This window comes from Podarcis pityusensis (assembly GCF_964106645.2).
Source record: "Podarcis pityusensis genome assembly, chromosome: 8".
In the NCBI taxonomy this organism is placed as follows: domain Eukaryota; kingdom Metazoa; phylum Chordata; class Lepidosauria; order Squamata; family Lacertidae; genus Podarcis; species Podarcis pityusensis.
This window is the reverse complement of record NC_138033.1, coordinates 29,205,659-29,221,018: the sequence shown is the minus strand read 5'-3', so window position 1 is coordinate 29,221,018 and position 15,360 is coordinate 29,205,659. Positions and strand designations below refer to the sequence as shown.

Sequence of the window (15,360 nt, the reverse complement as noted above, 5' to 3'; positions counted from 1 at the left end):
CCCTAGGAACCAAGGTTCCTGAAATGCTAAAGAGGTAAGGACAGGTCTGGTGCATTGTGTGGTTAACCCAGCAGTATTCCTCTTAGTCAAGGGCTTGAGAATAATTTTGCCTAATTTCCTGGACTGAGTTCCCAGTTTTCTGCCTTTTGTTCCTCGGATCTCTTGTTCATATTCCTGGCTGGATGCGCAGAGTGAGTGTTGGCGCTCATTTGGCTAGGAGGCTAACAGAAACAGAGACGCAACTTGGCATAGCTGCACACTACTGGTGGATGTGCTTGATCCTGGTGGAAAATTAAGCAAGATTCTGACCCCAGCTCAAAACGCAGCCAGATTCCAGAATCTCACTCCAATTCCTTGCTTCTGAAGCCTCGCATATATTTCGATCTCTGCCCTGACTCTTCCCAAAGCTCAAGGCAGCTATCCATGATTTAATACAAATGAAATATTGTTTAAGCAGTAGGCCCAGTTCACTGTACAGATAAAATGTAGAAAATGAAATGACCCCCACAAAAACCCACGCTTGCTTAGATCCAACTGTTAACAACCAGAATCTCTTACAGTTAGGACTGTGCAAGTAATTAAAAGTTTTTATTTGCTTGCTTGCTTGCTTATTTGTTTGCTAGCAGGGTTGTAAGTAAGAAGATGGGCAGGTGAGGGCTGGCTGAGAGCAAGCTGAGGTTGGTGGAGCCAAACCCCACTCAGCCTAATGGACCAGCCTTCACTGGCCAGAATTACTCCCAGTCTCAGATACTGGCTGGTAGAAGGGGAGATCAGGTTAGAATTAGGCATTTTCAGGAGAACTTCAGTGGGTGGGGGAAAGGTTAACTGTGGGTGGGGAAAGGGTTAACTTCTGCCCCATACTTGGCCTTGGCATTAAGTAGCAAACTCAGAATTGGGAGCTTCATGTTTACTCTGTAACACATATCTCTGCCCTGGGGGAGGGGGCTTTGATTCAGGGGCATTGAAAGGTGAACTTACCTAATTCACACTTTCCAAAACAAGATGTGAATCAAAAGTCAGCCATCCTTCAAAATTCTCACACCTCTGAAATTTGCAGTGCAGTTCTCCAGCCAAGTAATGTGCATAAACATACAAGCATCGATTAAAATGCATGTATTAGTGAAAAGAACATATACAAATATTAGTGGAAATTGTTTCGCAAAATTCTATTAGGCAAAAGGTATATCAATGTATATTAATGCAAAAAATGCATTAAAAATGTGCATTTTAGGAGAAATTTGCACTGATATGCTAATGAATTTTTATGATCACTTTAAAGCACACACACCTTGGTGGAGAAATGTAAAGAACTTAAGACAGGATAAATGAGAAGCTGAGAGAACCTGGAACTGACAGACTTGCCCGGTCCCTATCCTCTGCCTTTTTCCTGGATCCAACCAGGCTGCTTTGTGCAGCTAGGGTTGTGGTTTGCTTGCCTTTTGCAATCTGCCTGCCTCAGTCCCTGGCTTCCTCCTGCATCCCCCCCCCTCCTCCTCCTCCTGCCTTCCTCTTTAACATGCACCTCACAGACTTTTGCAGAGGTCCCTGGCCTGCCGGCCTTCAGCCCGCATCATCAGGGCATCCCCCTCCCCTAGCACACACCTGGATGGCTGGATGGCTTGAAGGAGCCTAGCAGCTGCTGCAGCTGCTGCATCACCACCCTCCCTTCTTTCTCCCGATTTGCTTCCTATTATAAAACATTTAAAGGTATTTCTTTAAAATAAATAAACAACTGCTGCTGGAAGGAACCAGGACTCTTCACCCCAGCTGCTGTTTGATGAACTGTGATAGAAAAATATACATATATCCCCTCATGGAGCTGGGATACTCAAGTTACATCATGATGACGATGACGACATGTATTTGTCACTTTTTAAACCAAAGTGTCTCAAAGCAACTTACAGGATAAAAATAGAAAATATTAATATTACTATTTATTAAATTTGTTGGTCACTTTATCTTGCCCAGTGTAATCCAAAGCGACTTACAACTGAACGAATGAACAAAAAGCCCACATAGATGCATTAAAACCAAGCTGGGGGGTGAATTAACAAGGAGCATTTGCACCCCATGCAGCTACTAAGTTTTCAACCCCTGTTTTCACCTTCACCCCTATAGCCATGCCTTCCCCCTATATTTGTTTGCTTCAATCATCTGACAGGAGACTCCTGGGTGGGCTCTCAATTTGCATATCTGTGACATGCTGCTTCAGGTCCTTTCTGTGACATGCTGCTTCAGGAGGACGCCAAAACCTGAAACTAGTCCTCCTTGGGTACACAGACCCACCACGTAATACACACACACAGGGATGTGGATGGCGCTGTGGTCTAACCCACTGAGCCTCTTGGGCTTGCCAATCAGAAGGTCGGCGGTTCAAATCCCTGCAACGGGGTGTGCTCCTGTTGCTCTGTCCCAGCTCCTATCAACCTAGCAGTTCAAAAGCATGCCAGTGCACGCAGATAAATAGGTACCACTGCGGCAGGAAGGTAAACGGTGTTTCCGTACGCTCTGGTTTCCGTCACTGTGTTCCGTTGCACCAGAAGCGGTTTAGTCATGCTGGCCACATGACCTGGAAAGCTCTCTGTGCACAAATGCCAGCTCCCTCAACCTGAAAGCAAGATGAGTGCCACAACCCCATAGTCGCCTATAACTGGACTTAACCATGCAGAGGTACTTTACCTTTTTACCTAACACACAAACAGCTATTTTGGAGCTGCTTCTATGATCTTCTAGCATGTGGCTGCTGTAGCTGTATAAATATGCATTTATTTATTTAAAAGCATTCCTAAACCACTTAATATTTTAAAAATCTCTAAGCAGTGTACACTGTGTACAATATAAAAACAATATTTGTGAAACTAAATACTACCTAAAACCAATGGAGCCATGTAAGAGCAAGTAAAGAAGTGATTCAGAGGGTTCATACAAATAATTCAGGGTCCAATCTTATGGGTCAGGGAATGTCTGAGCAAAAAGATACATATTTTCAAGACATTGTGTGAAGCAGCTGGTAGCTACTGCTTCACCTGTGGTAGAGAGAAGGGCATTCCACATAACAGGGTCAAGAGCAGAGAATGCCCCATTTTGTGGCCACCACCCTATGGTATTCTGTAGAGTGCAATGCCACAAGTAGACGTTCTCCAGTTGGCTTAAGCGATCAGAGTCAGGCAGTTTTTCATGCCTGAGATACAAGGCCAACCCTTCCCTTTAGGTAGGGTGAAATCAACCCCTCAGGTGGCAAATGCTGTTGACAGTGGGGTCAGTACCCCAGCTATGATCCTTTACTGGAAAGACAAAGCTGTGTGCTCCATGTGGACTGTCTTGCTCCTTCCCAGTCAATCTTTGCCAACCTGCCTTCCTCTAGATGGTGTTGGACTACATCTCCCATCAGCCCCAGCAAGCACAGCTGTGTTGGCTGGGGTGGGTGGGAGTAGTAGTCCAATGAAAGAAGCAATTAAAATGCAATTGACAATCACAGCACGTTACAAATGCTGCAGCCAACAGAAAAATCATTAAGCAGTCTGCCAAGACCTTTCACAATTTGCAAGTGGTCCGTGGAGGGCAGGGGGGCATTTGGGAACCACAGTCCTAATAAACACATTTTGTATACAATTTGGTGTAATATACATAATTTTGCCATCCATTCCCCTAATATAATGTAGTTGTATGCTGTTTCCATTGATATACAGTATGCATTTCTGTGCACATTTTGTTCTGCCAGAGAACTGTATTGCAAAATTCAGACAAGTGTGAATTTAGTAGGATATTTGTGTTTCCGTTCATGTATTGTTTTCAGAAGTGTGAATTTCTCCAAATCCCCTCCCACTTATTCACCAAATAACCTGTGCTCTCTCAATATGACAGAGGAGAATGCAGCAAGATGACTGGTGAGTTACTGAGTCTCTAGGGTCCTGTACTATCATTAGCTAAGACCACAGCCCAACACTTCTCAATACTATTTGCAAGATCACATCCTGACAACAACAAGCATTACTCTGCTTGAACCAAACATCATTTTTATTTGTTGATCCTACAGTATTTCTACCCCATTCCGCAGCTGCGAAAACCTCCTAAAAACCAATAGAGTTCTGAAAACATGACACAGTGGTTGGGAGGAGGGAGGAAAGCAAATTCGCATACTAGTTCTTCATTTTAAAAAAGTTATTATTGTTATAGATATTTATTAATTGCCTTCCAGATAGATAGCTATATCAAGGCAATGTACAAAAATGAGTGAAACTTAGTTGGATATAACCCATTATATTTAGTACATTGCCTTGATAGTCTAACTTAGTCATGTTCATTAATTTCAATAGGTCTGCTCTGAGCAATAAAAACAACTTTAAAAAACCCAATTAGGAACAACACAGAAAGCAACAGAATATGCATTTTTAAAACAATATGAAATGGACACTGCTGGCAGAGGCCTATTCATCCAGCTGGGAAAGCTTGTCAGGAAAATAATGTCTTCATTCCCCGCCAGACAAAGTTCTTAGAAGTGTTCTTACCAGTTTCCCACACAACATTATCTCTCCCAACTGGATAAAGTAAACAGCCCCATTCATGGAGAAGGAAATTCAAAGATTTGGTTAGTAGGTTGCTTTTGTTTCAGTGAGGCAAAAGTTACTCAGGCCTTGTTTGTATGCATATACAGTGGTACCTCGGGTTACATATGCTTCAGGTTACATACGCTTCAGGCTACAGACTCTGCTAAACCAGAAATAGTGCTTCAGGTTAAGAACTTTGCTTCAGGATAAGAACAGAAATCTTGCTCCGGCGGCGCGGCAGCAGCAGGAGGCCCCATTAGCTAAAGTGGTGCTTCAGGTTAAGAACAGTTTCAGCTTAAGAACGAACCTCCGGAACGAATTAATTACTTAACCCGAGGTACCACTGTATCACAGTTGGAAGAGACCACGAGGGTCGTCTAGTCCAGTGCCGTGCAATGCAATAATCTTTCACCCAATGTGGGGCTCAAATTCATGACTCTGAGATTAAGAGTCTCCTGCTCTACCGACTAAGCTACTTCTAACCTTTCCCAAGCAGATGCCCTCTGGTTGTTTTGGACTACAATTCCCATCCTGCTGGCGGGGGTGATGGGAGTTGCCGTCCAAAACATCTGAAGATGGCTAAATCCACAGTAAAGTTTTGCTTCATGTGAAACTCTGGTCAGGCCTGAGTGTTCCATTTCCCAGCATTCTCCAGTCACAGGGCTCTGCTCACACTAGAAAACTAGTTCAGTAGAAACAGCCAATCCTAGCCCTCAAGCCTGAGATTTAAGGCTCCAGTTAACTGGGGGAGCATGCCAAGCTTGGGACAACAAAGATTGGAGACCACCCTCCACAGCCCGTGGCACTAGTCAAAGTCCTGCCTAAGGATCCCCCATCTCCCTCAGCCTGGAGATATCAAAACTTATCCTGCTCCTTCTGTTTACATCCTTCTGCTCCCAGACATGATCCAAACTCCCCCCTTACCTCAACTTAGTGGCTTAGCCAGCCAGCCAGCTCCATGACGGGCTTGTTCTTTTTTAATTAAAAGCTAATTAACTCTTCTCGCTCTCCCTCTCTGTGTGTGTTTTTTCCCCAGGGGGAAGGAGAGATTGAATGACACTTGACTTGATTGCCCATCCAGAGTGAGGGGCTGGAGGGAGGGGCTGCTGTATAGGGAACACTCCACCCATCCCATCCTCACTTTGGCTGTCCCCATCTCAGCCCACTGCAGCAGGGGGGTGGGCCCAAGGATGAAAAGAAACATCCCTTGATGTTTCATGGGAGAAAGAGACAAAGAGGCAACTGTGTCTGTTCCGGCCTCTTGTTCCCGTCCACCTGTTTTGCCCTCCTCCTGATAGCCTAAGGGATGCCAACTCGTCACCGGAAACTGGTAAGGGTGTCATCGGTGCAGACAGATGTTTGCCTGTCTGCTTTGCTGCTCTGGTTATGGGTGGGATTTCATCTGCCGGAGGAGCTATGAGGTGAGGGTTTCTGGATGGGAGAAAGCCCTGCCTCTTTCTAGAGCAGACGTGCTTCCATGGGGTGGGAAAAGTAATGACTTGGTCTGGGGAAAGTCCATCACATCTGGAGAGTCTTGAACTGAAGGGTAGGCAAGGTTCAAGCTCTGTTGCCAACCTGGCAACCTCCAAATATTTTTGAACTATAACTTCCATCTGCTGAAGGGCACCAAGTTGTCAAAGGATGCTCTAGAGAACTATGATGTATAGGTGAGGTTGTGTCTACAAGTAGGCAGTTTCCAGCTTTCTGGGGGCTAAGAAGCCATCTTTGGTTGCCTCTAGCCAAAGAGCTCTGTTAGCTGCAAGATCTTGATGAGTCCATGTTTTGGGAATTTGGAATTGCATATGGAAATGTGGTGATAACTTCAGTAGCTAACCTAATCGCCAAACTGTGCAAGGGTATCAGGAGTTCCATCACTGGCTTTTTAGAAAACTTAAAAACAGCTACCTGGGGGGTGGGGTGCAAGTTGGATCCGAGCCACTGAGGTAGGGGGACTAATGCGTTTCTCCACACTGTTTCCCAGTTTAACTCTTCCATGTGAGCGCCCGCCCCCCCCCAAAAAGCTTAGATTAGCTGTGGAGGTAGAGAGAGCTCATCTGTATTTTACCTGTATTTTCACCTTTGCTGGCTAATTGAAGTTTGGGTGATTAGAATTAGAATTAGAATTTTTATACTGCCCTATACCCGCAAGTCTCAGGGTGGTTCACAGGATAAAATCAAAGTATAAAACCACCAAGTAAATAATCAAAATGAAAGCAACAACAACCCAATAACCCTCCCCCAGTGCTGTGCACATGATTTATTCTCTCTCTCTATGTGTTGCCAGGGCTTTTTTTTCAGCTGGAACTCACCAGAACTGAGTATCAGCACCTCTTTGGTGCATTTGGGGGGAGCTTTAAAAAAGTTTCCCTCTTTAAAAAGCTCACATATGATTTGGCTGTAGGAGACAATTGCTTTAAGTGTATGAAGCAAAATATGGCACATAGGACAACCAATGTATCTTATTCATCCTTCTTAGTATGGGCTCCTGAAAGCTGTGGTCCATAACACCTGGCGGGCACCAGGCTGGCGAAGGCTGGTTTAATGCATTGCAGTACCAACATTTTATCACCCCAAAAGAGAACTTAGCAGTTGTACACATCTCTTATTTAATTTGTAAATCTTAATAAAAATACTGATATCTTCTAAGAACACTTAGCTTAATGTATTTTGGGATATAGGAACTCAGAGGAACACTTTGAACATCAAGTCAGATCAAATTTGCACACACCTGTAGATCCCTTGATTTGACATCACCACCTGATGGCTGGTAGCTGAATGTGTGAATGGGCTCTGATGAAAAATGTATGTCTTCTTGAAATGACGTCTGAGAGTACAGTTCACTTTCAGATAAGTATCTTTCAGTTGCAGCCTCCTGCAACTATGTTAGCCAGGATCAACCCCATAAATTAAACATTGGGTTAACAGTTAATTAGCAGATTTGGATTTGGCTGCTTTTTGGCTGCAGAAGTTCACTTTTTTCTGAACTCGTCCAATATATAAATACCAACATTTCTTTATGTAAAAGGTTTTGCTTAAAGCTCAGGGATAGAACTTTGAGTGGACTCGGTTGTTGTTGTTTTAAAAATCCAACTTCCTTTTAGATGTGAGTATTTTCCCCTTGTGAATATTTTTAAGTAAAAAGAGCAATATTCATTTTGACATTTCACATGAAGATAGAAGGCAGCAGAGTCTGGAGAAGATGTTTTAAGAAGCAAGGGAATAAGGGTTGTATCCAGCTACTGCAGCACGAAGTCTAAGTCTCTTGGCAGCGCACTTCTTCCACTAGCAAAATGTTTCCGCTGCAGCAGAACACTGTTGCACAAGGAAATGCATAAGCAGGTTGCTGGTAACTTTGTTGCACAATAGATTTCACAATCTGTCGTGTAACAGATTTCCCCTTGTGCAACTGTTGCAATGAATTTGTCTGTTGTACAACATTAACACTCACCCATGTGCCACCACAAAAGCCCTTGGCACCAGCAAACAGAGAACATTAGATACAGTCCTATGACATACACACACCAAAGAAAAAAGCCCACAGAAGAAGAAACTAGCTGGGCACATTTGCATCCTAGTTTCTATCTTATGATGCATAAAAAACACATCCATTCTATGCAGATAAACCAGTTTATGATTTATTGATATGGCTTCCTTTTAGCATGAAGGGATGATGGGAGTCATAGGACAGCAACACATGGAGGGCAGTGGGTTTCCCATTAGTATTGAGGTGTAATAAGTTCAGAACACAAGGTTTACTAGGACCCTGGGGTCCAGCAACCTGGAGCCAGGTGCAGAATAGTGACCTTGGGGTGGAGCCAGACCCAAAACAGTACTTTGGGATGGAACCAATTACATACTGCATCCCAGGAGCCATGCACTGAGATGATCTGCATCTGCAAACCTGAGGCTACATCTGAGTTGCTACAGATCAGCAATTCTAACATATAAATCTAAAACAGGTTAGCAGAATTGAGCAATGACCTGGTCGAAAGCAATTGAACAGCCCTTACAAGCAAGGAATACAGACACTGCGAGAGAAGTAATTAGCACAAGTCCAATCATGGCAGAGATCTATTTCTTTTTTGCTTGCAATTTCAGAAACAGAGGAAGTTACTTTACACCGAGTCAGACCATTGGCCCATCTAGCTCAGCACCGTCTACATTTACCAACAGTGGCTCTCCAGGGTTTCGGAGAGGGTGTCTCTCCCAGCCCTACCTGGAGGTGCCAGGAATTGAACCAGGGACCTTCTGCATGCAATGCATGTCCACTGTCACTGTGCTTTGGCTCTTCCATATTTTACTTACTATTGTTAAATTATTGAAAATCAGAACCTGTAGCAAACTACAAACCACCCAGGGACCTAACATTAGATCTCAGTGTATTTGTAGCAGGCAGGCAGTTTCTTTACAGACAGCTTATGAGAGCCATAACCTTTGCATCCCTTAGCAGTCTCCAGTGGAGATGTCAGAGAGCTTCAGGGCATCTAACCTACTCCCCCCCCCCATCTTTCCCTGGGAACTGTAGTTTGGGCAGGCTTATCGATCACTGGCAGAAAATTCTCACCAAGCTACAAAGAGTCCCTGTCAGGGATAAAGAGGGTATAAATAAATAAACAATGGTGATTATTATTACAGTTAAGGGTTTTTAAAACCAATACAAGTTTGTTGTGCAGAGTGGACTCCTAAGTCAAACAGTGCTATCGTTCTCACAGGGATGTTTGAGCAGGTTGGTAGAAGAACATAATCAAGATGCAGTCATTCCCTCAAATGCTATAGGTGCATCCTTGGGGCTGTCATAAATTGTCACCAGCATCTTCTGTGGAACTTCCTATTAACCTCAAACTATCAAGCATATATGCACACAGATACACTCTGCATGAAATTTCTTTTTCCTTCAGGTACCCCAAGATGATTGGGGAGGATATCCAGCTTCAGGGAAGGATGGAGAGATACCCTGTCGACGGATGCGGAGTGGCAGCTATATCAAGGCCATGGGAGACGATGACAGTGGGGACTCGGATACCAGCACCAAGGTTTCTCCCAAGGGGGTGACCCGGCGTGAGGGGTACCGCCGTTCCTCCAGTGTAGATCAGGCCAGAACCAAGTAAGAAACTGAGAACAGCACATTTCTCATATAACCACGCAGGGTGGTGGGGAGATGCTCAGCAAAGGGAACAAAAATATATGGAATTTTTATTGGGTGGCAGCTGATAAGTAAGGTGAGATGTCTTGACCATGAGAAGGAGCCCATGCATAGAAGGGGTTCTTAGGCAAGAACCATGTAGGACCAGACTGGAGTTTCAGGACCTTGGAGAACACCAAGCACTGCAGTTGCACAAATGAGAAACTGGCCTTCTATCCCTTTTGGACCAAACTACACCCTTCTAGGCTTGACTCCTTTCCTAAAGGGTGGAGTATCTTCAGTGGGTAGTTCTGGAAACTTAGCTTTTCATCACCTTATAATCAGCTTCCACCTTATTCAAGTCAGTGGGAAGCATCCAGCCCCTGCTGTAAATGGGTCCAGCTTCTTGGAAGAACCTGGCTCAGAGTGTACTCAGTCACAAGGGGCTCTTGGCTAGGCTTAGTGCCAAGCTCAGCACCTCTTTCTGGTCCAGTTGCCTCTTCCTCCTTTGATACAGTCCTCACACCTGCTCAGGATCCATGACAAAGGATGGGGGCTGTCATATAAAGCTTCTACCCATCCATTTTTGTGTTTCTTTAAAACTATGCTCCACACCAGCTGAGAAACCTTTTTCCAGCCCAAGGACCACATTCTCTTGTAGGAAACTTTCCAAGGATCACATACCAGGGATGGGTGAGCAGACCAAAAATGTACAGTTTACCTTTGTGCACTTATCTGGCTTCCAGACATACCTCTCTGACCTCCATCAGGCAAGCAACAGACATTCCAACCTGGCAAAAAAATAAATAAATATGAAGCAGAACTGGTGAGGGTGTGGCCTATAGAGAGGGGGTGTGGCCTGTGGAGAATCCCAAGGGCCCAATAGAGGGACTTGAAGGGCTGCCTTTGGCGCCTGAAGTTCCCCACCCCTATCTGATAGGATCAGGGCAGGGAGCTTGCAAAGTCAAACCCAGCCAGACCTGAGTCATTTTCCATCTGCTCTGATCATGTCATGTTTTGGGTTTTGTTCAGAAACCTTTCTTCCCCATGTCTCTCATTAGGTTTGCAAGTAGGCACTATTCTGACTCATATATCTGTAACTGTCCCAGCTGCTGCACGTCACCCCGAATCCGGCCACGGGGACAAGGGTATGGACGTTCCTTTACCACCGGGCAGGTGAGGTGATTTGTTCTTTAGCTTTTGCCTTACAGGAAGGGGACTGGGTAGAGATGGGTGAGGAATCTATAACCTTCCTGCCACAGGACTCTGGCTCCCATCAACTCCAGCTGGCCCTGGCTAGTGTTCAGGGATGGTGGGAACTGGATGTGAAAATCTGGAAGGCACCAGACTGAGCAAGGCTGCACTTCACCATACTGGATTTTTCAAACATCTGGATTTGAAAGCCACCTTAAGGGTGCTTGTCCAAATGTGGGTGACTCATCCAATAAATTGCTCTGTCCAATAACAACAACTCTAAAGCAGCCTTCTCCAACCTGATGCTCTCCAGATGTTGTTGACACTCCAGATGATGCTCAAATCCAAATCTAATCAGCCCCAGCCAGCATGTACAAAGATGAGACATGGTGCGAGCTGGAGTACAGCATCACCTGGAGAGCCACAGGTTCCCTACCCTGGGGTACAAGAATTGGAGAGTGGAGGGGAAAACTGACATCTGTGTAAATTGGGCCATGTGTCTTCAAATGCACCTTCCTTAGAGGGGTTCAAGTGGACTGTCAATATTTCAATGCCACCATAATCAGTCAGTTTGAAATATCAAATGTCCACCTGAATCCCCAAGTGAGGATTTTCTTTTCCCCTTCCAGAAGTGTGGGTGCAGAGGAGGATGGGATTTCGTGGGGAAATTGGACAGATTTCCACATCCCTAATCCTGGCACCATAGGTCTTAGCTCCATTCATGGCCTTCCATGCCCCTCCATCTTCTTCCCCTTTCCTCAGATTAACGATGAGTTGAACCACCAGTTTGAGGCCGTGTGTGAGTCTGTCTTCGGAGAGGTGGAGTCGCAGGCTGTCGAGGCCTTAGACCTGCCCGGTTGCTTCCGCATGCGCAGCCATAGCTACCTGAGAGCCATCCAAGCTGGCTGCTCCCAGGACGATGACTGCCTCTCTCTCTTTACCATGGCAACCACCACCCACCAGCCTGGCCAGCCCCTCACCAGCAGCATCCTCAAGCCAAGCACCTGTAAGTACCAACACAGGACTTCAGAAGCTGATTTGAACCAGGTCAGACTCCTGGCCCACCCAGCTCAGTGCAGTCTGCCCTGGCTGTTAGCATCTCTCAAGGGTTTCAGAGGCAGATTCTTTCCCAGCTCTACCTGGAGATGCTGGGATTTAACCTGGGACCTTCTGCATACAAAGCAGGTGCTCGGCTCCTGACCTGCACCCCCTCGCCAACAACAGGAAGTTGGTTCATCATCTTCACACGGGTTATTCAATGTGGTGCCCTCCCCTCCAGATGTGGCTGAATTCCAACTCCTGTGCGAGCTGAGGTTGAAGCAAGTTAGAGTCTGATAACATCTGGAGGGCACTTCAGTGGCTCCCCCTGTTCTACACTGACAGGCAGAGGCTCTCTCAAAGCTTTCAGACAAGACTTTTCCCAGCCCAACCTGGAGATGGCTAAGGTTGAATCTGAGCTCCTGCCCCAAACTTGTTCTGTTCCGATGTGACCCCCTCTCAGAGATACTGTGCAATGTTTGTATATTTTATCCGTTTAAAAATGCCTGTCCCAATTTCCTTGCTATATTAATTCAAAATGGCTCACAAATTGGTATAGGAAAGGAAGGTGGGGAAACCCCATAGCTAGCAAATACCTCTGCGAGTCTTCTCACTCCTAGGCCAATGCTGTTACATGACAACAAAATGTGTGTGTGAAACATTTCCAAAACAAGGCAACCAGTGGAGGGATGAGGGCACTTGAAGGACATGGAGGCTGCCTTATATTGAGTCAGACCATTTGTCCATCTAGTTCAGTACTGTCTGTGCTGATTGGCCAGAGCTCTCCAGGTTTTTGGAGATGATCCTTTCCTAGCCCTCCCTGGAGATGCCAGGGATTGAACCTGGGATCTTCTGCATGCAAATCAGTTTGGCACTGAGCTACGGCCCTTCCTCATCCCCATTGCCTCACCACATATAACATCATGAGCCCTGTCCAATAGGTGCCTGTATGAGTAGAGAGCTCCCTTCTTATTGACACATTTTGCTTTCCTTCCCTATCTCTGTCTCTCCACCCCTCCGTGTAGCCTTTAGTTACAGGAAAGCTCCCCCTCCCCTCCCTTCAGGAATGAAAGCCAAGCCCCTCATTTCGGTGACGACGCAAAGCAGCTCTGAGTCCGCCCATGACAGCTTCCTGCCCAGGGAAGTCAAAAGGAGTCCATCGTGGTCCAAAGAGGCCGCCAAGCGCTGCAACTCCACAGAGAGCCTAGAAAGCACCAAGATCACTGCCATGTCCCTGGACTTGCCTTCAATCCAACCCAGGACTGCCCCCAACCCCCCCACCCTCATCATCAGGACGATTCCGGGGAGGGAGGAGCTGAGAAGTTTGGCTCGTCAGAGGAAATGGCGCCCATCTATCGGAGTTCAGGTAGGTTCAGGGTGGGCCCAGGATTGCCGGGAGGTTTGGGCTTGGGGGGGCACAATTTAGTGAGTGAAAACAAACCCAGAAGGAAACCTTTCCCTGACTACTAAAGACATGCACAAAAACCCAAAAGTCAAAGTTTCAAATTAAGTGTCTTTTATAACCAACCTATGAGGTATATATATATCACTGTTTTCTTTTTTAAAGTATTCCACCATCAAAAGGTCCACCATCAGCCTTTAATATAAACAGTTCTCTCATAAAAGATTATATCACATAATACACAAAAGTATAATTTTTACATGAACATAGATTATATCCTAAAGCTCAAATATATTTCTGGAGCTGCATACCGTATGAACCAGATACTCTGTTGATGTTAATACTGTCCATACATACATCAGCAAATATTTCACACCCCTTGCCCAGTTCAAGAGATGGTATCGCTCTAATCCACCGAAGAAGTTTACTAAAGTGGAAACACCTGTGTCACCATCAGGAGGTACTGAACACACCTAAATTACAGTGATAGATATACCTTGTGATTTAAAAGACAGCTCATTTATACCTTGACTTTTGTTTTTTTTAGTACAATTCAGTGGCTGTTCATTCTATGAAGAGTAGGTTGTATCGAAACATTGGTTTATTGGTTTCTTATATTTTACCTTTTTCTGCCAGTGGACTCTATGAGCAAAGTAGGGATGGATGAAGAATTTGGTTCTGTTCAGATTTTAATACAAAGCTACTTAATTTTAACTTCCCGAAACAATACATGAACCAAAACATGGCTATCCTTCAAAATACACACTTTTTCAGATTTTGTGGTGCAGGTTTTCCAACCAAATAATGTGTACAAATAATAAAACGCATAGTGGGTTCCTGTTGTCTGGGTAGCCTAGGACCGCCATACACATTGTCCAGGCTTGCACCCCACTGAGGAAGCACACTCCATTGTCTCTCGAGACAGATGGGTGGCAACCAGGAGAGAAAATAACATATAAAATGCATTATACCTGGAGAAATTGCTTGCAAAATGTGTCTGTCATGGAGGAAGTGCATACAAAGCTGTGTACATGGTGAGAAATCTGCCCTAAAATGTTGATGAATTTTGATGAAGACTTTGAAGAACAAATTGCAGATTGGTGCAGTAATGTGGATAACGGAACTTAAGATTGGAAAAATGAGGATCTGAGAGGAATCAAAACTGGCAGATCCATCCATCCCTAAGAGAAGGACAAGATAGTGCCCCTCACACCCACATACATTCCACATACAGAAGCCAGCTGGACTGGTAGACAGACCTTATTTCATTCAACATTGGTGACAGAACCGCATTCTCAGCTCCTTTGCCCAGCCATTGGGTGGTTAGTTTTATTGTTCTATGCTGCTTTATGTTGTGTGTGTTCTTTGGTTTCATGGCAGTTTATGTTTGGCTTTTATCATATGCTGTGATGGTTGATCCTGTTGCATACTACCCTGGGATGTGTTTGGATGCAGCCTGGATTAGACATTTTAAAAATACATAACCAATAAAGAAATACCTTGCGAGCAAAGCAAGAGAATGTAAGATCACAGGACAATGTTCCTCACTTTGCTTCGATTTGCTTTGCTACTCCATTCATTTTTAAAATTTATCGGTTGTGTTGATCATTCGAGCCACGTTTGTTTTGTTTTCCATTTGTGCACGGGGTCTTCAGTTTTCGCTCTTCCCATCTGTTATTTCCCTTTGCAGTGAATCAGTTGTGAATTTGTAGGCACTTTGGGTGCTGTCCAATGTACTCGTTCCATTAAGTATTTACAGTTGCACAATGGAACTTTCCCCCCTGTCCTCCCCCTTTAAGTGCCCCAAGCCCTCCCTAAATCTGTGCTGGAGGGTTGGGGGAACCAACTCACAAACAGATTAAGGGGTGGCATGTGGAGAGAGGAGAGTTCTGCTGGGCACACATAAATCATTGCACTAATGGAGCAAGTTACTTAGTGCTACATTGGACAGCCCTATTGTTTGCCTCAAAGGGTTCAGACCTCTGCTGTGTGTTTGTATTTTTGAGCGCAGGTCAGGCTCATTATGCATCTGGGCTGGAGTTGGGAAGGGGTTAGGA

The 15,360-nt window shown here is 45.0% G+C and overlaps 1 protein-coding gene across 3 annotated transcripts in view; it reads left to right on the top strand.

Annotated features, from left to right (window-relative positions):
- The window catches only part of DLGAP3 (DLG associated protein 3), a 189,143-nt gene that overhangs the window by 154,341 nt on the left and 19,442 nt on the right, over positions 1-15,360 (top strand). For 2 of the 3 annotated variants that reach the window (XM_081018298.1, XM_081018297.1), the window contains 4 exons: positions 9,446-9,651; positions 10,731-10,845; positions 11,626-11,869; positions 12,927-13,267. In XM_081018298.1, coding sequence (XP_080874424.1) covers positions 9,446-9,651; positions 10,731-10,845; positions 11,626-11,869; positions 12,927-13,267 — 906 coding nt within the window. The remainder of the gene's footprint in view (positions 1-9,445; positions 9,652-10,730; positions 10,846-11,625; positions 11,870-12,926; positions 13,268-15,360) is intronic. The other variant, XM_081018299.1, reaches the window with a different exon arrangement.